This window comes from Lonchura striata, chromosome 9 (genome assembly GCF_050655825.1).
Source record: "Lonchura striata isolate lonStrDom1 chromosome 9, ASM5065582v1, whole genome shotgun sequence".
NCBI lineage: Eukaryota > Metazoa > Chordata > Aves > Passeriformes > Estrildidae > Lonchura > Lonchura striata.
Genome location: NC_140711.1, coordinates 16,643,234 through 16,670,354, shown reverse-complemented (window position 1 = coordinate 16,670,354; position 27,121 = coordinate 16,643,234). Strand labels below are relative to the sequence as shown.

The following is a 27,121-nucleotide window of genomic DNA, read 5'->3' as shown; positions in this document are numbered from 1 at the left end:
AATTTCACAATGTCATCCACTTACATTTGCAAGGCCAGTTAAAGCTCTTCAATTTGCCTGAAGAGAGCTTTCTGCATTAGGTACTGCTATGCAGCTTGCTTAAAAATATCTGAAGGGTTGCATAAAATAGATAAACAGGAAGAACAGCACACAGTTACCTCAAAATAAAATGTTTCGTTAAACTGCGGATTGCTTGTTTTCTTCTTAACTTTGGTCTTCTTTTGGTCATTCCTGTTCCAATGTGGTAAAATTTTTACCATAGACAACTTAAACACACAATTATAAAGACATTCTATTGTCAAGAAGGACCCATGCATTTAAGTTAAAATATTTTTTGCTATTCTACAATTCACTTCAATCAGTGAGGAAAATCTTAGAATTAGTTCATCTTCACAATACAGTTTAAAGAGCTAAAATTTTAAATGCTGTATCTAGCTAACTGTGTATCTATCCAATTCAAAGGTTGTATTTAATTTCACAAACAGGTTAAACTTACACATATTAATTAAAATATATTAACAATTTCTAATGCATTTAAATTTCTTTACCACTGCCTGAAAGTAATGAGCACACTTTTCCTCATCTCGTCCAACTGCAGTTTCTGTTTTTCCCACCCTCTTTTGCTGATGAGCTACCCACTGCTTCTTTACAGACAGAAGCTTATAGCCAAGACAGTGAAGGTTTTCTTTGAAAGTAACTGCTGCTCATGTTAGATATGAAGCAGCACAGGGTTGAACAAAACAACTGTCCCCACTTCCATGTGGGTTGGTTTTGGTAATTTTTTAATTTCACAAGTTTTATAAAGGAATACAGTTTTATTTATTTATTTATGTAGCAAAGGGCTGTAGTAGTATAAAATGGCTTTCCAAATGAAAGAAATATAAAATATGTGAGAAAAACAGACAAGGAAGAAGAAAAACTGGCCTAAGTATCAACTACCTATTTTCAGGCACTGGATATATAGTAAGTTATAGTACTTGAGTCACACATGCATAAGATTGGAAAATCTTAACCAGGAATTCCTGTCAGATTTGCACATATATTCCCATACTAACAGGGTAAATATTTGGTAGGACCAACATTCTCCCACTTCCATCCATATCACAGGACTCAAACAGAAAATGTATGTCAATTTACCTTCTTTGCCATTCAGCCCCATGTTTCCTAAGTAAAATGGGTGAGCCTCCCTACTCTTCTTATTAAAAACCCAAACAAAGAAAACAAAAAAAAAACCCAAGCCAAACCTAAAAAAATATGATAATTTATTACCAAAGAGAAAAAAAAAAAAAAGCTCAATGCAGAGCTTACTCAGGGATAATCTTTCCAAAGCCTTTAAGCCAAGCACAGCTGATACAACACATCCTGGCACTATGCTCACTAAGGCAATTCCTCAGCACCGGAGAAAGGAAAGGGTCTGATGTGGCAAAAAAAGAAGCAACTGAAACTTATCCTCCTTATTGGGCAGGGACATAGCAAATGTGTGGGATGGGGGATTTTTCTTAAACTAAAAAACCCAGCAGTTACTGAGGATTACTGATCCCAAACAGGGAGATAGTTGAACTGTGTGGACTTTGAACACAGCATCCTGAAGGTGTTCCAGAACCTCTCCTCTCTCATCTCCTCCCAATTACTACACATTCTCTGCAAAGAAACCCACACTTTAAGAAAAACAAAGAAGAGAGGAAGGTGAGTAAGCAACTGACTCTATCACAACATACAGGAATTTCACATAAATTAACAGGAAGTGCTAGGCAGAAATCCAATACAAAATGTAAAAAAGAACTGAGTCGTAAGTGACTCTTGACTAGTGCAGACAATTCAGACAGACCAAACACCATCCCAGGCTTGAGCATATGGCAGGGAAGGGAGAGAACAGTATCCATGGAGATTTGATGTACGTGTGAGAGCACAGAAGAAGATTTTGCATAAAACCTATCACTTTCTTTTCCAATTCAACATCACAGCATTTTTAGATTTATTAATTTTATACTAAAATGTTACCTGGAAGGCCCCACAAGAGAGACTGTTGCATAAGGATCACAATTCTGTCCGTTTATAAGAGGCAACCCATGGCACTCCTTTATGCTACAAGGAAAAGGCAAACGATAGATCAGTGAAGCAATTATTTGGCTTTAAAAAATAAAATCCAAACAATGCTTTCTTTTTGAAAACTTTTTATGTCCTGCTGTATTACACACAGATATAGCTATACACTGATCCAACACACTGCATGTACTTGAAGAAGATCTCCAGATAACAGAAAATAATACTCAAGTATACAGTCAGACTCGGGGGGCTCTCTGAGAACAAAACTCTTGGAATGGCTTTGATAAAGAAATTCCAGTATCACACATGAATGACAAAATCCTAAGTAAAAGAACTGCTATATGTTAGGAAAAATTGCAGATTTCATTAACTTAAATTTGATTTCTCAAGGCCCACGAAAATCTATCTGGCCTCAACCAATGGCAGCAACTATATCTGGAAGGCATTAAAATTGATTGAAATATTTAATTTTGGATAAATTACATTCTGAGTTATGCTAAGAAATGCAAAGTCAAATCCTGAAATTATATATAAAATTAAACATCTGAAACTATTATAGTATATAGTTCCAGCTCTATCTTTGAAATAGTGCCTAAGGTTTGTTTTTTTTTTCACAGTAGTCCATATTCAGGGTTAAATGGCCCTTTTAAAAATACTGTTTTCTTCCATAATTCAGAGTAAGTGGTAAACTGGTGCTTAACAGTTACACAGGCACAGTGTCCACCAGTCCTGATGCAAAAGGGACGGGGTGGTTGGCAACTAATGATCATGGAGACAGAGAAACCTTTTCTGGACCTTTTGTGAAGTCTTGCAATCTTTCAATCACCACAGCAGCAACACAGAGCTGGGTCAGCAAGTGGCCTAACCTTCAGATGCTGTCCACATATGAGCATTAACTAAAAAAAACTGGAACAACAAAAGCGAAGCAGAAGAGTTTGCTGCAGAAACCAGACTTTCTAGCAAAATGATGCTCTAATGTAACCATACTGTAATTTAAGTCCAGAAACATTCTGCAAATGACAAAATTTCATAAGATCTGAATGTTGCATTCCTGTTCTCTATAAAATAATATATTTTTTTGGCTGTATTGCAGGAATTTAACTAAATTAATGCAAGAAAGTTTCAATTGTCATAATTTGCTAGTCTGAACAAAATCCAAAACCTAGGCAACTTAAGGAGAAAATAACTCATCTAAATTCATATGAACAATGAAGTAAATATTCTAATATCATAATGTGGAATAATAAGTTGTGTACATCAAGTTGAAGTTATGTAGCTGTGCACATTTTAAAATAAATGCTTTATGTACTGTAGAAAAATGGTGTTAAGAGTAACAGGAGCTGCAAATTCAAACACAAGAGTGGAAACAACAGACACTAACACTCCTGTGCTGCCTCAAAACTCCACCCTCTTTGGAGTATGCACAATTATAAACCAGATGGTATTTCCCCCTGCAAAAGTCCCTTTGTCTTAGCCAGTTCAGGGAACATTTAGTGCTCAGCCACTGCACAATTATTTGTTATTTTTCTTCCAGTTATCAAGCATGCGGCCTTCAGCATTTCAATAATTTTTGAATCACAATGAACACTACAGTGATTTCAAACCCACCATTTAAATGGGTTCTTGAAACATCCAGTTGTTTCATAAGCATTAATTGATTCCTCCTCCAACACATAAGTGGCACAGAAGAGTGGCAACAAAATTAAACTGTCTAGACTTCTCAGTTATTGGGGTATCTGATGTGAGGCAGGACTCGATTCTTTCACACTGATGGGCATTCTGTAGCATAAAGCACCCTCTGCAGCTCCTCGGGCTTTGCAGTTTCAGGTGCAAGTGCCGAGTGTAACTATGAATCAGCTGCAATTTGAACCTTGTTGGAACTCAAAATGTCTCTCAGACATTTTTAGAGGTTCTAGGCCTTGGTCAGAAGCATTCTAGACCCTGGCAGGTAGCTGGAAACAGCTGTGATTTTGAGTTTGAGCCATGGAATGAGCTACCAACTTTGGAGGTGGAACAAGCAGTCACAAAGGGTTAGATAGTGTAGTAAAAGTAGTTACAAAGTAGAGGGAAAAATTTTTTAGTATTGTACAGGGGGGTTTTAGCACCTGTACAGGGGCGTTTTTACTTTGTACATGGGGGTCAGAAGTTCTAAGATGGAGGAAAGTGGGCTGATCCTGTCCTTCCTCCTTCTTCTTCCTTGCCTCCATGTTCTTGGTGATGTTGGCACTCACAGATTGGTTTAGAGTAGAAAAGCACTTTGTAATATAGGTAGTAGGTATTGGGGGAAAACTATAAACAGGTAATACGTAATATCTCATATAAAAGATAGCAGCAGCCCTGGGCAGGGGGAGAGAAGAAGAAGACACAGACAGAGAGGATGTCAGGGTGTGTGTGTGCCTCTGCCCAGGCCGCTGGCCAAGCAGCCACAGCCTGAGAAGACAATCTTTTGGATAACTGACAATAAACTGCCTTGAGACCGAACAGCAAGAGCCTGGGCAGTTTTTCTTTAGAAGCATGGGTTGGAGGAGAGACTTTACCACCACATGGGACCCCAGACCAAGCCCAGGGTTCTCACAGAACCTCACAGGAAATCCATAGCAGGTGGATAAGTCAACCTTATCTGAAGAGAATTCAGCTGTTTTAACAAGAACACCACAATTTCTGTTCTTACAGTCTTTGACATGATCACCAAGCTCCTGGATTTCTCTAGCAAACAGATATGAGTCTGTGGGACTCTCGGTCACACAGCCCATTCTGTTCTCTTGACCATAACATACACAAACTAAAGAAAGGCTTGTTTGTGATTTCCTGTGAATTGAAAAACATTTTACTGACAACTTCACAACCTTGCAGCAGAATTAGAATCTCTCGATTCACCACATGGATCTGCCACCTCAAGTTGATTTCATGCTCCACCTGGCCTCCCTGTGGAGGCAGCTCTAGCACTCCATTTTTGCCTCCTGCCCAAGTCTCAGTTCTGCTGCCAGCAAGTACAGTCTGCCTAGTTTATTAGACAGCCTGTCCTGGTCCAACACCTCCCCTGACCATCACCTCCAAATATCCCCAAATCTCTCTCTTCCACACCTATCATGCACAAAAATTTCTTCCAAATTTACCTCACTTCCTCCCCTTCCATCTCTCACCCCAAGGCAGCCACTCATATCCATCCCTTCAGGTACATCCATTCTACAGGTACTGGCTGGAGTCTGCCTTAGACATGTGAAAGTACAGCCAGGTCAGCTGAACTGCTGCTTCTGCTTCTTCACAGGAAGCTTTTAACCTAAAAGCCAGTTGTCAGTTTGGCAAACTGAATTACCCTGCTGATGAAGGAGCCCTCCCAAGCTCCAAAGGCAAGCAGCCATTAGGGATAAGAAGCCATTAAATCAACTTGGCACGACCGAGCTAGATTGTTCCTCCCCAGGGACTGAGCACACTGCACTGAATCACTACTGATACTTTTAAGCTACTAAACAAACAGCCTCCAGCAAACATGTTTAAAAATCCTGAAAATGTTTGAAGTGGCTAAACTAGAGCAGACTTAACATAAATGGAAGATTTGAATGCAACAAGAAAAAACCTCACTCAGTTACCTAGTCAGCAAATTTCACAGGAATATTGCCTCTCCTCAAAGAATCAGGCAAAGTGCTGCAACTGCAGTCTCCTTTAAAAAGAAAACAACAACCAAGAAATCCCAGCAAACCACCACCAACAAAATGCCAAATATTTTGACCAATCAAAAAAACCAAAATAACATTAAATATGCACTCCTGTTCTGACAACCATAATAAATACATTTCTAACATACAGTAAAAGTATTTCAGCTTTGACAAACCATTCCATCTATCTGGCTAGGCAGTTGTCATTCAAAAGGCATAAATGCATAGAGTTTGAAATAGTAGACAGGAACTTAGAAGCCTTTTATTTTATATTTTAGACTTCTATATGCTTATGTGCTATCTAAGCAACAGGTAACAGAACTTTGGTTCTTTTCTCCAGCTGATGCCCTGTCCCAGTACAGTGTAAGACATGATTCAGTTTTCATTAATCCTCATCTCAGTAGTTTGTTGTGCAAGAGGAGTTTCATATAGGAAATGAGAGGCTTTCAGATATAACCGGCATATATTCAGCTTAGAAGATGAAAGTAAGTCCTTAAAAAGACCCAGCCCACAATAAACCCCCTCAATGACTGACTCTACCTCCATCATTCAAATCAAGACACTCCCTAACTGCAGCCATTAATATCTGTATGTACACTTCATAAAAATTGCTGTTTGCTAGAACAACTTCATGCGAACAAAGTATAAACAGGACAGTAACAACTGGCAGGTCAATTCGAGAGAGCATGGTGTATAATTCATTTAGAAAGGTAGGTGCAATGAAGTCAAAATCTGGCTGTAATAAACCATTTCTGGGCTTTGAATATTCACACTGTAAATTCACAAAACCTTCTTTCAGAGCTGAAGGGCTGTTGATCTTGGAGAAGGCAGGTGCCACCACTCAACTGCCTAATTTGCCAATAAACTGTTCATGCATCATCTATTTCAGCAGCAGCAAATATGCAAACAATGGCCATGCAAACTGGTTCTAGGGACTCCCAGCAAGAGCTGCAAACATGTATTTGTGAAATGTGTTACTATATATGCCACTGTGGTTTAAAAAAAAAAACCAACCCACACTGTGTCAGCAGGTAATCTCTTGCACTTTCCCCCCTCCTCATTCACACATTAGAAAAGGAAACAGTTAGTATCAGAGACAAAACAAAGCTTTAATTCACAGTCTGTGAGTGTATCTGCATCCAACTTAAGAGCAAGTTTACAATTAATACAAAAATTATGTGTAAAATCAGGGCTTAGCCTGCTCTACATGAGCTCTAAGACAGTCCTTCACCAAAGGAAGATTAACTGTGCTTTATGACAAAAAAAAGCAACCGGAATTAAGTTTTTATATTAATCCTAATCATAAAACTCATCTAGAAGATCAGCAGAAAAAGTTTCTACAGTCTTGTTTACAGACCCAAATCAACAGGAATCCACTGCCTAGCCAGTCATGGTTTTGGTTTAGCCATAAGGTGACAGGGACTCCCGGTAATGCTCAGAATCACAGCCTTTTAATTACTTGCTATTGTGTGTGCACTTAACAAAACATTTAATCTTGCATAATGAAAGTTGGAGCTACCATTTTTCATCTTTGTAGAATTTCTGGACTCTCAGGGAATACACAGTCAAAATCCATTAGCAACTTAACTATGCAAATAAGCCAGCACAAGTATCTAGAATTCTCCTATCCTAGAAAAAAAATTGAGTGGTGGAGTTTTAAAAGCATCTAATTTTCACTGCGTTGAGACATCATTAATTTGAATATGAAATAAAATATGGCTCCTGAAAGGCAAGAATCATAGCCTGCATGTCATAAATTATTTTCTCAGTTTTTTTTTTTCCTTGGGCCATTATTTTCGAGTTTAAAACAGTTTATAAAGAAGAGTCAGAAACAGACACATTTGTGCCCATTCCTTGTCTCTCTTTTACTCTGTCATAGTTCTGCTCCTTTCTATCTTTCAGCTTTGCTAAAGAAGTTACTAATTCAATGTCTTCTCATGGCCTGGTGACTAGCAAAAAACATAGCAGGAAGTGCATGACTTACTAATTATCATGGGAAATTTACAGAACAAGCAGGGTTTTAAAGAGTTTAATTTTCTCTTTAATACTCCCACATCTATTTTCGGTAAATTCCTCATGCTTTAAGGTCAAATGTATCTCAAAAATGCCCTCACATCCATTCCTATAATACCACATTCAGCGAGTGATTTCTTACTTTGCATACTTTCACATGTTCATGCAGAATATATTTATGTACCATGTATTAGTAATGCAGTAAATTATTTCAAGGGCAGCAGTACGTGCGGTAAAATTCTACTAAACCTTTTTAGTTTAAGGAACTCCAGTGCATTTCATAACCTCAGACAACTGCACTGATGTAACACTGCAGTGTTTAACGCACAATCCTCTCCCACATGGCAGTGAGTGGGTGAGTGCAGCAACCAAAAGACAACCCTGGCTTCCTTTTGATCACTTATCTCCGTCATAGAGATCCTAAGAGAGGGCACAGTGAGTAAACCACTTCCTACTCAAAACTGCAGTTTGCAACAGCAACTTTCTAATGCAACTTTTCTTCATCATATGAAAAATCCAGGCAAGTTTTAAAAAAAAACTCCACAAAACTAACATGACATGCATAAACATATAAAAATAGAAAATTTTCTGAAAATTAAGTAAATGTTGAGAATAAAATATGAAGTCATAAAGCTCCAGCCAGCTTTTGGTGGTGAATAGTCCATGGGGAAAAAGCTGTTCTAGTTCTGCTTTGTACTGTAAGTGGGATACAAAAATAAGAGCAGTAGGACTCCCAATGAACCATGCTGTTACCCCACTATAAAAGCAGACACATTCCAAATTATCTTTAAGTAATAAAGATACCTCGATGTCTAGCAAGGTCCATCTTACCTGAATTGTAAGCCTAAGCCATTAAACCATCACCAGTTTCACTAGCTTAGTTCTTCCAAAGAATAGCTTCCTCCTTCATAACAAGTTAAAGAACAGCAAACAGACCACTTTGCTGGGTCCTTCTCCAACTCAACTACCCATCTGGGTCTGGGGAGTTGACTGAGACAAGAACATCTTCTTAGCTTCATAATGAAAATTACTTTAGTAAATATACAAAAAATTTTGTATATTTGCTAATGTACATAATGTTTCTATGATGCTCTTTGATATGCTGTAGCATTTTTACACTTCAGAGCAAAAATTAAGTGGTAGTGAAAGCTCCTCAAATTGTTGCTAAGAAATTTTACTAAAATGTGAAAACATGCTGTTCCAGAACCACAACTCATATACTTTGTTTTTCTGTAAAAATTTCTTATCATGGTTAACTGAAAGAAAATAATTCTGAAGCAAAACTAGCAATAACCTTTACCATACCAACCCCCAAAAAATACCACCAGCAGCAGTTATTTGGTCAGTAACAGCAGTACTGCAAATTCTGGCTCTCAGCTGCACTGCACCATTCCTAGCCTTCTCACCAGAAAAAATTCAACTGGAATTACAAGACACTAATCCTAGTAGTCCCAATAAAAGTGAGGGCTTTGACAGCAGAGATGAGCAGCTGGAGTTCCCTAGACATATACTTATCTTCTCATAAGGCAGATTCCAAGAAACGTCATATTAAAAGAAAAATGCTATTGGTACTAAGATGTGCAGACATCCAGTATCAGGAAAGACAAATCCCATAACAATCTAACAAACAATCAAATGTTAAAAGATTGATGTATTTCCTTACTGTACTACTAGTTGTTGGCACACAGATCCATTGTCTGTTATCAGTTCGTTCAGTTTTAATTCAAGGTGAACTTTTCCCTGAAAAACAAAACAAGAGAGAAAGTTTTAAAAGCATTTATTTAAAAAGTAGGAATTAGAATAATAATTAGAATAATTACAGTTAGAAGTTATTTAAGGTAATTCCGGTATTATCATTTGAAGAAAATACCTCATACAGAGTACATATCCTGCAAGTAGAGCATGATGGATGCACTTGAACTTTGAGACAATGCCATAGAGAAGCACTACCTCATCTGCAGATCAGTCAAGCCTCTACAGATTTAACACACACAAGTAATTCTTCTGCCATGAGCAATTACCGAGAGCAAGAGTCTCAGCTATTCTGTCCCAAGCATGGGATGAACACTTGCAAAGACAGGAATTTCTGAGTACTTCAGGAGAAAGTTCTAAAAATGGAAGTAAAACCCATAGCTGACCTTGCACACATTTCTATAGCAGTTATGTTTTGACATAAAACTGCAATGTTTTTATTGTAAATCCCCTGGGGCAAAGGCTGTGTTTCCCTCTCTGTCTGTCACATGGGAGGAGAAATGAAGCTTTTTTACAAGGCAGTTCCCAACCTAACTGCTTTGGGATGCCTGCCAGGTGTTTTGCAAACTGTTACTACAGGGACAGGAACACAGGTACATTAAGAAAGTATTTGTCAAGCAGAGAAACCCTATTACAAAAACAGATTTACAGGATAAAAACAGGATACCAAGGATCATGGCAACAGCCTTACCAGGCAAAGTTTTTGAATGACCAATGAAAAGACAAACATTATTAGTATTTATTTAAATAACTGACTTCATTTGCTTTAGAAAAAATTTGCTGTGAATGACCTAAACATCTTCCTTCTGCTTTTAAGACCAAAACCCACAAATTGTGTTTTACACTGAACAGTAGAAGTAAAACAGCACATTGCTGCTCCTGTGGATGTAGTTTGCTCCCAGCTCAGTGCCATGATGACTAACATGGCTCTAAGAAAATACTTCCTCAACATGCATGGAGAGTTTTAGAACATTTTTGTCATTTTGTTTGTTGAGAGCAATGTGATGGTTTCTTAAAGTTGCTGATCTGCAGATTTATATGAGAACTTCTGACAAAATATGCAACCAGGTTTTAAATGTGGCTGTACAGAAAGCTTGTACTTCAAAATAGGGAAATCAGCCATTCTTATACAATAAATAATAAACAAGCAGTGACTTAGTGTGAATGCACTTAGCATCTGTAGATCTCGGGGTTGTTCAAAGGCATGAAAGGTTATGAATGGATTAACAATCAATTTTCAGGTACTTATAGGAAGATGGAGTATAACTGATACAGATCCTATCAATTTCAATAAAAAGAACAGTGAATGTTCAAAAACCCTAACAGTGTGTGAAAGATTTTGATCTTACCAATGTGTTTTTCAAGTACAGCTCTCTATAAAAGCTCCAACTATGTATAAATACAGGTATATAAAACTATATATTCATATAAATCTCTACAAAACAGTCTTGCTATGAATAATATGGATCAAAGGTGCTTTTAATCAAATGAGCCAATTTCTAACAAGATTAATGAAGATTTTATAAATGAAAAAGGGATCAAACAATACTAACAATTTTACTAGCATGCTGACACTATCTGCATTTTAGAAAACAAGAAAATTTTTTTAAAGCTAATATATATAAACAAGCTTGTGCCAGCTGCAGTTAAATGTGGCCTGTTCCACCCAGCTTCTCAAGTTCTGGTTTATTTATTTAGTATTCACACATTGGTATTTATTTTTCAGGAACTAGTGGAGAAGGGAAAAAGTTTCAAGAAAACAAGATTAATATGAACTCATAATACTGTGAACAGCAGCAAAACAAAAAACCACCTAATATCAAAGCACAGAGCAGAGAACTGCTTTCTAAAAATTTGGTACATAAAAAGTACACTTTTCTTGAAATAAATGCAGATGGAAAATCCCAAAAATAATCCCAACCAAGCAACTGCATGTGCATAATTATGGAAGACAAAATACTTCTCTGCTCTCCTACTACTTTGCACCCATCATAAATTCTGGAAAATACTCACATGGAGGGAACCAGAAGAACAAAATATCAACTACATGTATACTGCCATGAGGAGAAGAAAATAATTTTTTTTGTCTCTTAACTGATTACCTTTGAAAACATTTCATGCACTTTTTCTGCACATTTTCAATATAAAAGTCTGCTACTTTCAGCCATATCCAGCCAACAATCTTGGGTGTCTCAGCTATGCTCTGAAGACTTTTATAGAAAAATATAGCAGGACGGGAGAAACCTACCCAAATGCCATGATTCAAGAAAAGATAAATATGAGGAACATACACCGAAGCAGAAAAGGTCATCTCCTAATGGAAGTGTCATGCAGGACAGTGCATGGCACAGCACTGTCATAGAAAAGTAAGAGCTTACATTCTGCTGAGAGTCACAAAGCCACAAAAAACCATAAAACTTTTATTTCCAATATATAAGAAATCACTAAATTCTATTAATGGAATATTCTAATTGAATTTCCACACACTCATGTAGTATTATGCCAAAAGTAATACCTTTCTCAAAACATTTTTATGACAGAAAAAACATAGCAAGCATGGCAATGTTTAAGTCAAAGTGGAAACTGCCTTTCAGTTTATATCTAGGAAGTGCTTTCTAGAATTTTCAGATTACATGAGAGAATTCAAAGAAGACAATGTGCAGCTGGACTACATCATCTCTAGGTCCCTTCCAAACAGACCATTCTATCATAACTGAAAGAGGACTGATTTTCAACAGAGAAGAGGAAGTGGTATTCAGACGTTTTGAAAATCTGTCTTCGTGTAAAGCAACCACATGCCCTCCTATACCCAAGAGCTGCAGGCTAAACTTATGGCTCATAAATGAATCATCTGTTGAAATAACAGGAGAATTCTGTACACATTCAGATCTTGTAAAAGCAGCCAGGATTCTCCCTACCCAAAGGGACTTTCACATTACTAAAAAAATATAAACACTGTCAAGTCTAAGACTTTTGCCCTCAGGCAAATCTGGAAAAACACCCTATTAAAATCTACTAGTTTACGACAGCAAGAAGGCTAAGACATTCCCAAGAATTCTCTTTTTGAAACCAAAAAGAGAATTGCTACAACTTCTAGAGCCATGTCACTTTTGCCTATTCCTAGAACAATCCTGTTTGAAGAGCCAGAACCACAGGCTGCAATAACACTGTGAAGTGCAACTTTTGACACTGAATGCAGAAAGTGTTTCAAGGTAAGGTACATAAACACAGCACAAGTACCTCCAAGTTTTGAAGACTAACCATTTCAAATGTCACAGAATCAGCCATTATTTCAGTTAACACCAAACATTACTAAAAAAAGTTATTCAAGAGTTTTAGGATCCATTCATGTGCCTCAAGTACATGACTCCTCTTACAAGCATTTCAGACATCAAAATACTGTTAAGACATTTCCTAAACAGTTGTTTCATGTCTTCTGCCAGTTTTAAGTACCATGAGGAATAATACCAGCTTAGGTGTAGAGTGCCTTATTCACTAACCAAACTGAAGACACAACTGCCTCACAAAGAATACAGATTCTAAGCCTTATCTCTTACAGCTCAATGTAATCTTCTACCATCACATCCTTATCTGTACTTAACTTTCAAAATATAAATGTGTAATTTAATAGTTACCTGAACCTCTGAATTAGAATCAACAGGCTGAAGCATAAACCAGTTCTCTTTTCCTGTGTAATTGCATAAGTCTTCTTTTTTGATTGACACCTTTCCTGAGGGAGGGAGGCAAGAGGAGAGAAGCATAAATATTACCTTCATTTGAATAGAACAAATATTTAATTATGTTTGAAATTTGATTTTTTTCTAAACTCTCTTAAATTTTTCTTTAAGATTATTATGCTATATAACGAACATAAAACAAGGAATGTTAGAGGTATGTAAAACAGAAAATAGTTTATGTAAAGCCTGATGGAATTAATTATTATTTGTTATCCTGGATATCACCAATAAGAAGCTAAAAAAGAGAACACACTAGAGGCTGGAATTAATATATTTGGGAGAACAAAAATGGTGTTCAAGAATGTTTAAACAGGAACCTGAAGTAGATGCCTTTTACTCTTCTGATTGCTATTTGGAAAGCTGTTATTATATCAAATTATCTGACATCCTGGTGCAAATTATTTCCTTCCTCAATTCAAGTAAAGCAAAGGCTTCTTCCACAGCAGACTATTAGAGCTTTGTAGCAACTGTATCCAAAAAGCAGCTGCAATAAAGTCATTATGCAGTGGAGGGAGTAACAGAAATCTACCTCCTGTGATTTTTCACTTAAGCTACACAAGTTGCTAACAAATGCTTTCTAAGTCACCAAGTCACAGGTTGCATTAACGGGGGAAAAAAATCATATATAAATAATTTTAAGAATTATTCCACAATTGCAATTATTGTGGAATTATTCCACAATTTATTCTTTAAAGATCTATAAGTAGTAACAATTATTCAAATATTCCAATGAAGCAAAAGTGGAGAAGAAACAAAGAGAATTAAAAAAATGTATTTAGACCCTAATAAGACCATAAAATGTCCTACTAACCTGAAAAGCAGTACATATTTTAGTATAACAGATTGAAGCAAGGAAACAAAATCCTTCTTTTTAAAGTTTAAAGGTGCAGTTAAGTGCACTATATACAATTTTGAAAGATTTGAACCAAGAACTGTGAATCCTACAGATAATGCCACTGAAAACAACCAAGTATTCTGCAAGATGCAGAGAGTACCTCATAAACACTTACCTATACGCAGGTCCTTTTGTAAAACACTTTTATCATAAATGTAGAAGGACAACCACTGGAATGTTCTTGGAATCTCAAAGTAAAACTCCTCTCCAAAATAAGGACTGAAAAGAAAGATTTGAAGTTAAAATAGAGAAACACTAGGTAATTTTTATCAAAGCTGAACATCAAAAAGCTGCATTTTGCTGCTGTCCCAGCCCATGGCCCTCAGCACTACACTGAGCTGTCATCAAAGGTGCCCAAAATCGTTTCAATACAAGAACACACAATAATATTGCAATGCCTTCAGTTTGTTTATTCAAAGGTAAGAATCAGAGCACACAGAGAATGGTGTCTCCTCTGCAATTTCAATTATATTTTTCTGTCTTGAAATTATTCTAGCTGGGTCTCTAGACTTCCTGAGACATGCACAAGTTTTGTTTCATTTTCTTATTCCGTACATGATTAAACTACATTTATTCTTAATTCAATTTAAACTCATTGATTACTTAAGTAACTGGCATTTTTTTAGCTCTAACTTCCATGGCAAAACTGCTGCTCTAAGATTCAGACCTGTAAGAAGTTATCACTAGAAACTATAAGACAGAACAGTGAAAAAGAGAAACATTACTCTCAAATCCACATGATCTTCCTCAAGCCAAAACGGTCACCACATTTCTCCATCTAAAGAAGTCCAATGTCACGTTTACAGTTCACCCTATTTAACTGCCATGTGCACAGCCCCCTACAGAACAAGACTCTGGATTCCTCTCTGTTACACATATTTCATACAATGTGTTGGTATCTTCACTCCCAGAACTGATACTCTCATTAAAGTTAAGGAGTATTTATTGATGTAATCAGAGCCAGCGGTCAGAAAACTGTATTTCAAGACTGAACAAAACCACAATGTTGCTTGTATTACTCTGAGTGATGAATACCAAAAGTCAAGCAGATCCACAGAAAAACCCTACTATTTTAGAACAGGGTTCTTAAAATAATTTCAGTTACTATGTATTCATATCACTGAAGAAAGATGTTCATGTTCAGGAAACTACTTTTATGCAGAAAAGTACTATGATATCAGTTATACCAAACCCTGAAACAAATGTTGGTTTTTTTTTTTGTTTCCCAGCAAAGTATCATTTTGACCCTATTGTTCCAGTACTTTCTTAAACTAATAAAAATATGACAAATATGCTTATGTTTGGAACAAGCAGTTCATGTTATTACCTACCCAAAGGATACCAGGAAGAACTGGGCACCATCCCTACTCTCCTCCCTCCAAAATAATCACAGAAAAAAGGCCACCCCAGGCTTAAGGACAATGGCTTGTTAAATAAATTAGAAAGAAGAGCTGATAACTAACTTGAAAAGTGGGAAGAACACAGCTAAAAAATCCAGTATTTCAAATGTCTAGAATAGATTTTTAGAAACAAGAACTTTAAGGGAGGGAATTCATTATAAGGAATTCCACAAGTAAAAATGTTCTTTTTGTTTAAAGACAGACCTTTTACCACAGGCTTCAAAGCAAACAAATCAGTATTGGCCTTTGCACTACACTGAGAAATAATTTCAGAATTCTCAATTGAAAAATTAAGCTGTGGTTTTCAGCTCCCCTCTTTTTTTATAATTTCAAAGCCAACAAACTCTGCTTTGACTACAAGGGCTGGGTTCTTCTTTTCAGCATCATGACTGAATACACTCATGAGCATTACCTTTAGCAGCAGTACAGCCCTAAACAGCCTCAACTTCCTTATTACCATCACTGCTCATTTTAATTGTATTGACACAATAGCTCAAACCAAAACCAAGCAAGAAACAAAGGCTTATTTTAAACTTAAGTCAAGTCCATGATCTGCTTTCACCTCACAGCTATACAAATAAAGTTACAGTGGTACAAACAAAGAGATGCTACAGCAGAAAGAGTGAACAGTGGGAGAATGAGATGGCACTAATGTCAGGGGAAACCCTGCTCTAGCTCAGCTTCACACAGACATCCCAAGGGAACAGCAGACTCCAGTGTACACTAACAAGTGCCAAGGATTTAAGCAACTATTTAAGCACCTACGGGACTCTCTGCACCCAGCACCTTTGTCTTGCACCTAAGAGAGCAAACTTTGCAGCTACACATATCCCCTAGCCCCCAAAAGGATGACAAACCATTAAATCTATTATTATTTTGACCTCAACACTACATTAAGTCTCCTATTTGGCAATAAAGAACAAGCCAATAATATGAGCATAAATAGAAGGTAATACATTATTTTACTTATGTTGATGTATTTTTCTTTACCTAAATTAAAAGAGGTTATCAGTTGTTGATTCATCAGCAAAGTAGGAGGTAAAGGGAGAAAATTTAGGGTAAAGAAGGTAAATAAATGTATTAGTAAAGGAATTCTTAGGTAGATAGGTTGAATAGGCTGGCGGGGTACAACAGTTTATACCAATGAGGAATAACTAAAATGGGGAACTCACTCATCCTGTTTCTCAGGGATTCAGTCAGTTTAGTACTTTCATTTGTGACTTTGATGCAAGGGCTTTAAAGACTGTGATGGATACAAAATTAGAAGATAGCACTAATTCAAAGGACGACCAGACTGCCATACAGGAAGAACTGGATTACAGTAGTAGAGGAGATTAAATATCACTGGGTAACACACTCCTCTGCTCTTCCCTTCCTTGGTACAGTAACCTGGCAGTTCTGTGAGGACACTAACCAGTGCCCCAGTCCATCAATTAATAAAAGCAATGGTTACACCAACAAGGGAATTAATTTCTGCTATAACTTTGCACTATCACAAAGTTCAGTTGGGAAAAAAAAGAAAATGACCTTAGTTTAAATTGAAAAAACAAAGAGGACACAGACATACCACAATACCCCTTCTTCCCCCCATTCCTCATATTTGACCACAGACATATGAGGAGGCTCACAGATATTCTTTCAACTTTCCAAGGGAAAAAAAAATTCTTTCTTCAGATCTCACAGAAATCCCACACCATGTCAGGAAATATTTCTTGAGTCATTAGCCAAAATATCCCTCTTTCACTTCAGTATTATTTCACAGTTTTTTAACTTTGTAAAGTCAATGGTTTTACATCTGCACTCCCAACAACTCTCCCAGTGCTGGGAGATGAAAAGCTAAACCTATTTGCACATTTAAAAAATACACTGCTTAATAGTTTTCAATCATGGTAGTCAAAACTAATTTTAATTCTAGTGATAATTACTTCCACATTTAATTAGTTGATATTCACAGGACTAAAATTTAGGTTAAAACTTGTATATATTTGCAACCCATAATACAGTAACAAAGACTGTGAATTATGTGTGTAAGAAAAAGCAAGCAAAATATGAAACAAAATAATGAAATTCAAAGTTGCATCTATGACTACAATTATACTGCGCCTCACTGAAAAGCAATTTATAAAGTTTTCAAGTTAGTAAGAGATTGGAGCTTTCATCTCCTGTCCCAGTACCTCTAGGTTAGTATGGTCTCTAGTTTAATACAGCAATAAGAAACAAGATGTTTTAATTAAGTTTCTGGAATGAGAGTCAATCTTAATAACTGCATATACAGTAGCAATCAAGTATAAATACCCAACTCCAGTCGCTGGTAATAGAGGATGAGTTATTTTATTACATTTCACTAGTTTGTATGGAACGCTCCCTAATTCAGAGAATGAAGGGAGTCACCTATGAAGTCAGTGGAGACAGAAGAGCAATTCTAAACACCAGGTTCTAATACAAAGATGTCATCACCTGAAAAGTTCTCTATTTGAGGCATGCTATTTGAGACTCCTCTCTCCCCAACTGTTTTGTTATAGTGAGATTTTTTACTTCATTTCTTCTGTAAAGTATGAAAGACATTGCAACTAAATGTCAGTTAAAACTTCAATACTATTAAAATTTTTTTGATGGATCTAAGGTGTTTTAACTTTATCAAAAATTTTATTATGCAACTAATACTTCTTTTATTAGGTGATGAAAGCACATAAATTTAATAATTTTTAAACAGAACATAATAAAAATATCTGTGTATACATCAAGTATAACAGATCTTGTTTCTAAACATAGTAGTAACTTCCAAAGTTTCCATTATTAATAACAAAATCAGAGAGCAAAGTCTTTCAGAGATGGGCTGGGTCTTTTGCCCATGAAACTATTGTATAGTTGAAGAGGAAATGTTAAGTTTCTGCTTTATCAGTACAGTCTCAACATTTTTCTCTGCAGGATTACTCAATTGATTTTGTTTGGGCAATCAATTGCAGCCTGTTAAATTCTGAAAATTTTATGAATCTAAATACAGCAGTTACAGATTACGAATATAAGGAAAATATTTGCTCCTGACTGCACATATGTGGCATTTGCATTTCATGTAGAAGCATAATGAGGCTCTGAAATGATGTTCTGAAAAACTTAAATTCCGTATTTAAGTTTGCCATCTGAGCTGTTCCTGACCTGTAAATATCTGGAGAGAGAGCTTAAAGAACGAACACTAACAACAAAACCACTGGAAAAAGGAATTAAGAAAACTTTCAAGAATCTGAACAGACTGTCTGCGTTTTAAAAGGAAGGCTTAATGTCACCTCCACATAACTGAAACTGTCACCCAGATATTCTGAACTGCAGTGACGCTTTTTTGGGTCCACTATGAACTTCAGAGTTTTGAGACATGAAAGCCCTTACACTAATGCAGCTGCATCATCCTGACCTTTTGTTTGATTCTTTTTAAGCCTCTAAAACAGTAGCAGAAGCTACAGCAAATGGTGCTCAGGGAAGCAAAGCAAGGCATTCTGTGTGGATCCTGTTACAGTTCCCACAAGAACTACAGGAGAGAACAAGGCCTGTTCAGGGGATACCCCACAGCACAGAAAACTCTCATACATGGCAAAGTTCCGGTTCCTTCATTCTAGAAACAGGTTTTACCAGATACACAGTAAGAGCAGAATTCCACCAATACACTTCAACTGCTTGTCAGAAGAAGGAAATTACATGGGAAGTGTGTAGCAAGTAGATTTCTTTCCCTAGAAAACAACCTAGCAAGAACAAGAACGTTACGCTGCCCACTGGAACAGAAGAGAGTAATTGTGAAATATATTCTAGGATATTTCATTTAAAAGCTCACAAGACTCAATTTTGACTTCTTGCAACACTCAGGATTTACACATTGCTGTAACATCTCTGAGTAGTTGCCACACGTCAGTTCTCATTTTAAAGTAGTACAAGGAGAAGTCATACACACTGGTATTGGGCAGTCTTGCTTATCATATCAATTTAAAAACTGAGCTTACCTTAAAGATTTTTCAACTACCTGTGTACGAAAAACTTCTTCTTGGTCCAAGTTTATGGTACAGAAAAAGTCTCTCATTTTGTTGGGTATTAAGTGTTTGGCATCATCTGTAAATTAAAAAAATTACTGTAAATATTGCACGGGAAAAACAAAATGTTATGTACAAGAATGTCACAGTTTTAGTGTGTTCAAAAAATTTACTTTTCCATTCAGCATGCATTTTGATATTAATTTTCAATTCATAAGCTTCAAGAGGGCAGAGAAGTTGCTACACCCAGCTTCTCATGGAATGAGAGTCGACAGGAAGAGACAGACTCTGACTCATGTGAACACCACTTCTTGCAGCACCTGCACTTTCCCTTGAAAGGTCTCATCTCTGGCTTGACCCTGCACAACTTGCTAAATCCAAGACACTCACAGCCTGAGGTCATATGGCATTAGGTCATAACACCAAGACATGATCTGCCTGAGCTATTGTTCATTTGGCATTTTCTCTCTGCAAATACTTTGGCTAAAGGAAGCTGATTAATAAGAACTTGCCCATCAAATCTTTATTTCATTTTCCACAATGAACAGCAGATTGTGAGTTGGCTGAGCCTTTGAAAATATATCCCTCATGAGTACTGTTCATTTTTTCCTAACTAGTAGAAGGGGGAAATAATCACCTCCTAATTCAATGCAACATGGAAAAGAATAAAAGCAAGTTTCTAATAAGAAAGAAAGACTGGCAGCACAAGAATACAAAGATTTGCTGGGTATTGAATCTAGGTCACTGCAATTACATGCTGGACATAAGGCAGATCTGTTAGGAAATGGTTCCCTCTGAACAATCACAGTTGAAACCAGCTGAAGTTGCTCTTCCAAAATCCAAATGCTACAGACATCTACGTTAATTTACAGCAACACTGTTCTCTATATTAAACAGAGACTTTCTGCCCAGATGTCTCCTCTCCCTTTGAATGTCTAAAGACAACAAACAGACCCTTTCCACCTTCTATTTTGCTAAAAGAGATTACAAGCTTTTCAGGTACTCTCTCCCATGAGAGGATCCTAAACAAAGCAGGTGATCTGCCCCTTTTCCACTTGGTTGTCCAAACCATGGGCAACCAGAATTGCATTAGGTCTTAGCCAGTACCTCTCACATCCTTGCCTGCTGCTGGAAATACCCCTCCTGATGACATGTGGAATCAGCTTTATCTAAACATTATCTATTTATATAAGATATTAAAAATGGGATGAAAAGTACATCTAAGTATTGAGTTTTAATTACTTTTATGTCTGAATAGCATAAGACCTTTCAGAAAGCACAGTTTGAAATTAGATTTGAAATGTCATTCATGTTTATTTTTTAAAAATACAGATATGAAGCACAGTGAGTAAACTTTATTCTCTATGCTGGTAAGATGTAAAATCAAAGTTCTGTTTTCTCTCTCCTCCGCACTCTTTTTGTGTTAGATGGTTAATGCAGGTTAACCTATTACAGTCTTGGAAGTTAAATAAGTAATGCCCAGCACTGGAAGGGCTGCCCCGACTGTCTCTGAGAAGAGAACGTGACAGTTTAACAGGAACACAGACTGAACTTCAATCATGACATTTTCCAGGTCAGGGATAAGTACACTGATGGAAAGCATGAACAGATACTTAAGAACTTCCACAGTTAAAACCTGTGCTCTCAGAAGCATCAACAAGCTTTTCATCAGCTTGGGTGTGGGAGAGGAGGAAGTATACACATTATTTTTAAACACCGCACTCCATGTTGACAGATTGAGAGACATGAACAGAACCTGGTTTTAATGGCTTTAGACTCCAAAAAAGGATTAAACTCCAAGTTACCCTTAAGTGAGATATTACAGGAGAACCAAGGAAAGCATCAGATTACCACTGCATTAACTTCTTTTAAGGAAGAGCTAATTTAATAAAACATATGACATATAAAAATCAATTCACCAATCTGGAGAGCTCCTGATAGCAAAAGTTTGCAATTAATAAGCATGAACTGGATGTGTCAGCTGTTCCTGAGAATAGCTTTATTTTTTAGTTAATACTTGGCACAGTCTTATTTCCCCATAAAGTATTTAAAATACAACATTATTTAATCATCACTGTAAAGGCACAGTACAGTGGACTTTGAAAGGAAACTACAGTTATTACCGTTTCATATTTTCTTAAAAGAAGAATTACAAAGAATTATCCAATTCTTAAAATTACGTATTTCTGTTTGTCTGTATACTATAGTGCAGTTTTTCAGTTTTAAAAGAAACTTTCCACCCAGAGAAATACACAAAATACAAGTTTTGATTTCAGCTGGTTATAGCACAGTGCTAATAACACCAAGGCTGTGGGTTCAATCCCCCTATGAGCCATTCACTTAAAGCTGACACTGATGATCCTTGTATGGTATCTTTCAACTCAGAATATTCTGTGATCTTATTTTCCAATGAGTTAAAAACCATTATTGTATAGCCCAAGTGTCTGGCTTTAAAAAACAGACAAACTTTTGGGAAGAAGAAGATCCTCAATCCTGAGTTAAAAATAACCTCAGAGCACTTGTCAGGTGAAATACGGAGCATGAGATTTCACATAGTTTCTAACACCTCTTAGTATCTGTGACTGTGGGAGACATTTCACCCATATAGTGACCCAACTCTTCCAAGAAGCTTATTTCCTTTAAAAAAAAAAAGCTCAAGTCTTTGATTACACTACATCTTCCTTTTTCTGAGAAACCTAAGGCAATAATGGTTGCATAAAAATCAAGTATTAACAACATTAGATCCTGAATGTTTACGTTTTCTGTACAGATATGCAATATCCTGTCGAGTAAAAGTCTGCAATTAGTGTCCATCTTCTAAATTTCTTTGTTCTGGGTCCCTGCCAGAAGACATTTAGACACACAAACTCTGAAGTATTTGCTTCACAGAACTAAACATATTATATAGCAACAATAAATTCCACTCCAGGAGTGCAGGTTATCCAAGATAACCACACACTGGTAAAATCATAGTGCAAGTTAGAAAAAGAATGCATCCTGAATTTTGTCAAATAAGCTCTAGGAGACAACGGGGACATTTTTCCAAGTGCTTCATTAATGCAGGTTTCAGTAAACACTCCAAAAATCAAGGCAACTAAAATCACTTACTGTACTTCCGTATAGCATAAAATGAAAACTGAAGCCACAGCCTGAAACACTACAAGATATGCCTAAAGCAACTTGACACCACATACCTTTGTAAAGCATTTTGGTCATTACTGTGGCACATAAAATAGAGCCATCAATACAAAAGCATGTCAAAAAGGAAAGACTTTTACTGGATTTTTGGTGAAAAACCTGCTTAAGAGTAACACTACACTTTCCAAAAATATTACAGGGTCTTAAACAGGCAAGACCAGTTCATCTCATCTCACCTGAAAACTGGAGGCAGAAGACTGGCTGCAAACACTGACAGCCCACAAAAACAGGGTACCAGGGACTGCAAACATGTCCTTACTCAGGTTCTTCACTGCTAGGTATGCAATGTCTGCTTAAGCCACCTTTAAGAACATGTCTCAATTCTAAATTCAGTGTAATGATTTGTATAACATTGCTAAATTTAGATTTTGCCACCAATTTGTGCATTGCAAAACACAGTATAAATATAAACTTTCTGCAGATGGTGTTTTCTATACATGCAGAATTACACAGAACTGACATTACCTCATTAAAACTACCATGCTCTCTAATGCAACACACATAAAGTAATCAAGTGTCAAATTTTAATTGCCAGCAAAGCTTGGGCACTAAAATGTATTCTCCTTGTAAGAAACATGCTAAGGAATTCCTTCAGACTATGAACATGAGCTTTCCAAAGTGAGGTCTGCTATTGTTAATCCCTCCAGATCAAGGAGGATTACATTATTATATTTGTTTATTATTCTTCATTCAGAGGGTTTTCCCCTACAAAACACAGTATAAAAATACTAGCAAGAAGTGAAAATAACACAGTATTTGTGGTGTGAAGAAGCCAAAAGAGCATCTAGGCATCAGAGGATTCCCAAACTTCCACAGCATTTAACTCATTGATTTTTTAAACAGTTTTTGTTTTCTTAGAAGAAATAAGTAGGTTTACAAAGTGATTTTCACACTGTTTCAAGACATGTCTTTTATTACAGCTGCTACTTGCACTCATTTTTCAAATGGGTTCTTACAGGTCCATCTTCAGCAATGAACTTTTCATATATTCCCCAGGAAGAAGGTCACAAACCTGATACAACCACAGGCTCAATCCATAACACATAAATGGGACAATAAAACTGGTTTTAATGTAAGTCTCAAGACATTTTGCTTTGTTTTTGTTTTTTAATGTGTAGTGGAAAACTTTCATCAAGTTCAATATTCCAAAATGTAAAACTCATTGAATGTTGTGTAGCTCAATGTTGACAAAACCTTACAATAAAAGATAGGAAGCAGAATAGTATCAAAAAATAAGCCAGCTTCAATAATCTTTAGCAACCAACTTCTTAAGTACTCCTAGGAAGCAGGTCATAGTCCTTCTTCTTAGGGAGTACTATGACCTGCTTCCTAGGGAATACATAAAATGTTGGTTGCTAGAGATTACTGAAAACAGATTAAGAAAGGTGGAGCTGCTCAGCCTGGAGAAGGTTGTGTGAAGACCTCACACAACCTTCCAATATCTCATGAGGGAAGCCAGAGAGGGATACTGTATCAGGAACTGCAATGACAGAGTGTGGAGTAATGGGAACAAACTGAAAGAGTAAGCATTTAGATTAAATATATGGAAGAAATTCTTTACTCTAAGGGTGGTGAGGCAGTAGCACAGGTTGCCCGAACAAGCTGTGGATGCCTCTTCCCTGGAAGTGTTCAAGGCCAGACTGGATGGAGCTCTGAGATGGTGTAGCAGAAGTGTCCCTGACCATGGCAGCAGCATTGGAATGAGATGATATTTAAGGTCATTTCCAAACAAAACCATTTCATAACCCTGTGATTTTATGAATTCATGCTTTAACCCCAAAAGTAACAGTATGCTTTTTTAAAGGCTACCTGGCCTGTATTATTTCTGTGCTAATTGCTAACAGCAGTAGATCTCAGTGTGTTCAGCCTTGCCTACCTAACCACGTCCTATTGCTCACACCTCGGGCTGCGAGCACCTCCAGCTCCACTCCGGGCCATCTCCTGTTTTCATGACCCAGTCTTCTATTTACTGAAGACACAGTAAATACATCTAGGCTGCATGACGATATTTAAGTAAACACGACTCCACTCCTCCACCAAACTTAATCCTTCAACACGTTTTCACAACCGGTTCTCAGCCCCAGCGCCATGCCCGAGTCAACTTGTTTCGCTTCATTCTCAAAAAAGTCGATCGGCCGCGTGAGAAAGGAAACAACCGGGCCGCGTCCGAGCGCTATGAATGCGCTCCGATACCCTCAGGAAGCCGCCGCACATCCTGTTTCTCCCCCTCGCTTTGAAGTGCTCCCCGGCCGCAGCGCACTATCTGCGCGCCTCCCCGAGCCCTCCTCCAGCCCATCCGACCGCTTCCCACGTTACCCAGGCTATCGGTATCGGCACTCAGCACTTCCCAGACACCAAAATAAGGCCACCGGCCTCTCCCTCCGCCTCCTCCCGCTCGCACACACACTGCACAGAGGCACGGGAGTACTGGTGACCGCTTCCAGAACAGCCCTTCACCACCAACTTCCTGCACATTGCTAATTTCGCAATTTCAGCCTGACAAACAGACTCCGATGCCCGAGGTCCGGGCGGGAGGGGGCATTTCTGTTCGCTCGCTGCCACCAGGGATACCTCGGAGCCACGGATGCTTCCCTGGCACTCCGGGCCTCCCGCGGCCCTGCCGCGTCCGTGTATCCATCCATCCGTCCGTCCACCCGCTCCCCCACCCATCCCGCTCCGGGGCGCGCAGACCCCGGCCCGGCCCGCACGTGCGGCCACAAAGCCCCTCCGCGGGGCCGCCGCGGCCCGGCCCCACCCGGCCGCGGCCCCTCCGCCCCCGCCCCGCCGGTGCCCGTCCGCGTCGCCGCGGGGAGGGAGCGGCAGCAACGGGACCAAGCCGGGAACGACACCTGAGCGCAGCGGCCCCACCGCAGCGCCGCACTTACAGATCTTCCCCCGCAGGTTCTGCAGCACCCGCACCTCGTCGCCGCCGTCTCCCGCCGCCATCGCGCCAGCGCCGCCGCCGCCGCCTGCGCAGTGCAGGGCCGCGGGGGAAGCGAGGGAGGGAGGGAGGGAGGGAAGGAGCGGCCCGGCCCCGCCGCCCGCCCCACCCCCGCCGCCCGCGGGCACCACCGGCCGGGGCGGGCGGGGGGCGCGGCGCCTGCGCTAGGGCGGCTTCTCCCGGGCGGCTTCTCCCGGGCGGCTTCTCCCGGGCGGCTTCTCCCGGGCGGCTTCTCCCGGGCGGCTTCGGCTTCTCCCGCTGCGCCGTGAGGCGGCTCCGCCCGGGTCCGCCACCCCGCGCTCCAGCCGGTTGGGGCTGCGCTGCGCTGGGCGCCGCGGGGCTCGGCCGGTTCCGGAGCTGGCCCTGACCGCCCCTTTCCCTGCTCTGTAGTCAGGAAGACAGGACATAGCCTCGAGCTGCACCAGGGGAGGCTTAGGTTAGACATTAGGATGAAATTCTTCACAGAAGGGGTGATTAGACAGTGGAAGGGCTGCCAAGGGAGGTGGTGGAGTCACCGTCCCTGGAGGTATTTTAAAAAAGACTGGACGTGGCACGCAGCGCCAGGGTCTGGTTGACGAGGTGGTGTTGGGTCACAGGTTGGACTCGGATGATCTCAGAGGTCTTTTCCAACCTAATAGATTCTGTGGTTCTGTGCCTCCCACCGGGACAGAGGGCTCGGCAGCCCGGCATGTTGTGTTCTCTATGCCCAGACTGGTCACCTTAAATGGCAGGTGGTCACATTAAATGGAACGAGTGGCAGGTCCGGCCATTTTGGCCTGTGGTGTGCCAAGCGCCTGTCCCTATGCAAAGCACGGGCTCCACTGGATCTCCTCTGCTGTCGCTAGCTCAGGTTCAGCTGTTCGGCCGTGTCAGAAATGCCATGGAACAAGTAGGAAATGGCTCGGCTGCCCGCGCTGCCCCAGGAGCAGATGTTACTCTGCCTGTGGAACGCCGCAGGCAACACTTCCCTCAGGAGTCATGCAGTCAGTACCCAGAGGTGTTTGCAGGCTGCAGCAGCTCACCTTCATCAAGAACTAAAGAGCCTTTTCATCATGTTTTCTACCATGGATGCTTGGAAGACAGCAATCCTAATGTGAAACTCTGGGATCTGGCTTACACCCAGACTTCACCGCGGCCCTGCATTGGTCCTGGCCATCTCACCTTGGGCCTGCACAATCCACCCAGCCATCGGCTGCACGTGACACGTCTGCTTCAACGTCACTCTGGGTCAAACTGAGGGTACGTCTGTTCCCAGACCCTGTAAACACAGTCTGGTGAAAGCCTTTCATGACTGACATGTCCTAAACCACAGGTAGTTCAGCTGGCTAAAGCTGTTCCAGGAACAAGTGCAGGACATGGGTTCTTCACTCTACACATAAAGGCCTTCTTCAGTCTATCCTGCTGTTAAAGCGAAGTTTAGAAAGCTGCAGGCCAGCATCTGTCATTGTCTCCAACTGAAGTCCCCTG

General features: G+C 39.1%; 1 protein-coding gene across 5 annotated transcripts in view; it reads right to left on the bottom strand.

The window, feature by feature from the left end:
- RASA2 (RAS p21 protein activator 2) overlaps window positions 1-25,764 on the bottom strand; it is a 45,522-nt gene extending 19,758 nt beyond the window's left edge. For 2 of the 5 annotated variants that reach the window (XM_085587722.1, XM_085587724.1), the window contains exons 1-7: window positions 25,599-25,739; window positions 19,489-19,594; window positions 14,215-14,318; window positions 13,103-13,197; window positions 9,379-9,455; window positions 2,002-2,085; window positions 159-231 (exon numbers count right to left, since the gene is read on the bottom strand). In XM_085587722.1, the coding sequence (XP_085443848.1) occupies window positions 159-231; window positions 2,002-2,085; window positions 9,379-9,455; window positions 13,103-13,197; window positions 14,215-14,318; window positions 19,489-19,594; window positions 25,599-25,659 (600 nt within the window). In that variant the 5' untranslated portion in view covers window positions 25,660-25,739. Of the gene's footprint in view, window positions 1-158; window positions 232-2,001; window positions 2,086-9,378; window positions 9,456-13,102; window positions 13,198-14,214; window positions 14,319-19,488; window positions 19,595-25,029; window positions 25,452-25,598 lie in introns of those variants that run through there. The other 3 variants (XM_021536952.3, XM_085587725.1, XM_085587723.1) reach the window with 3 other exon arrangements.
- Window positions 25,765-27,121: the final 1,357 nt, after the last annotated feature.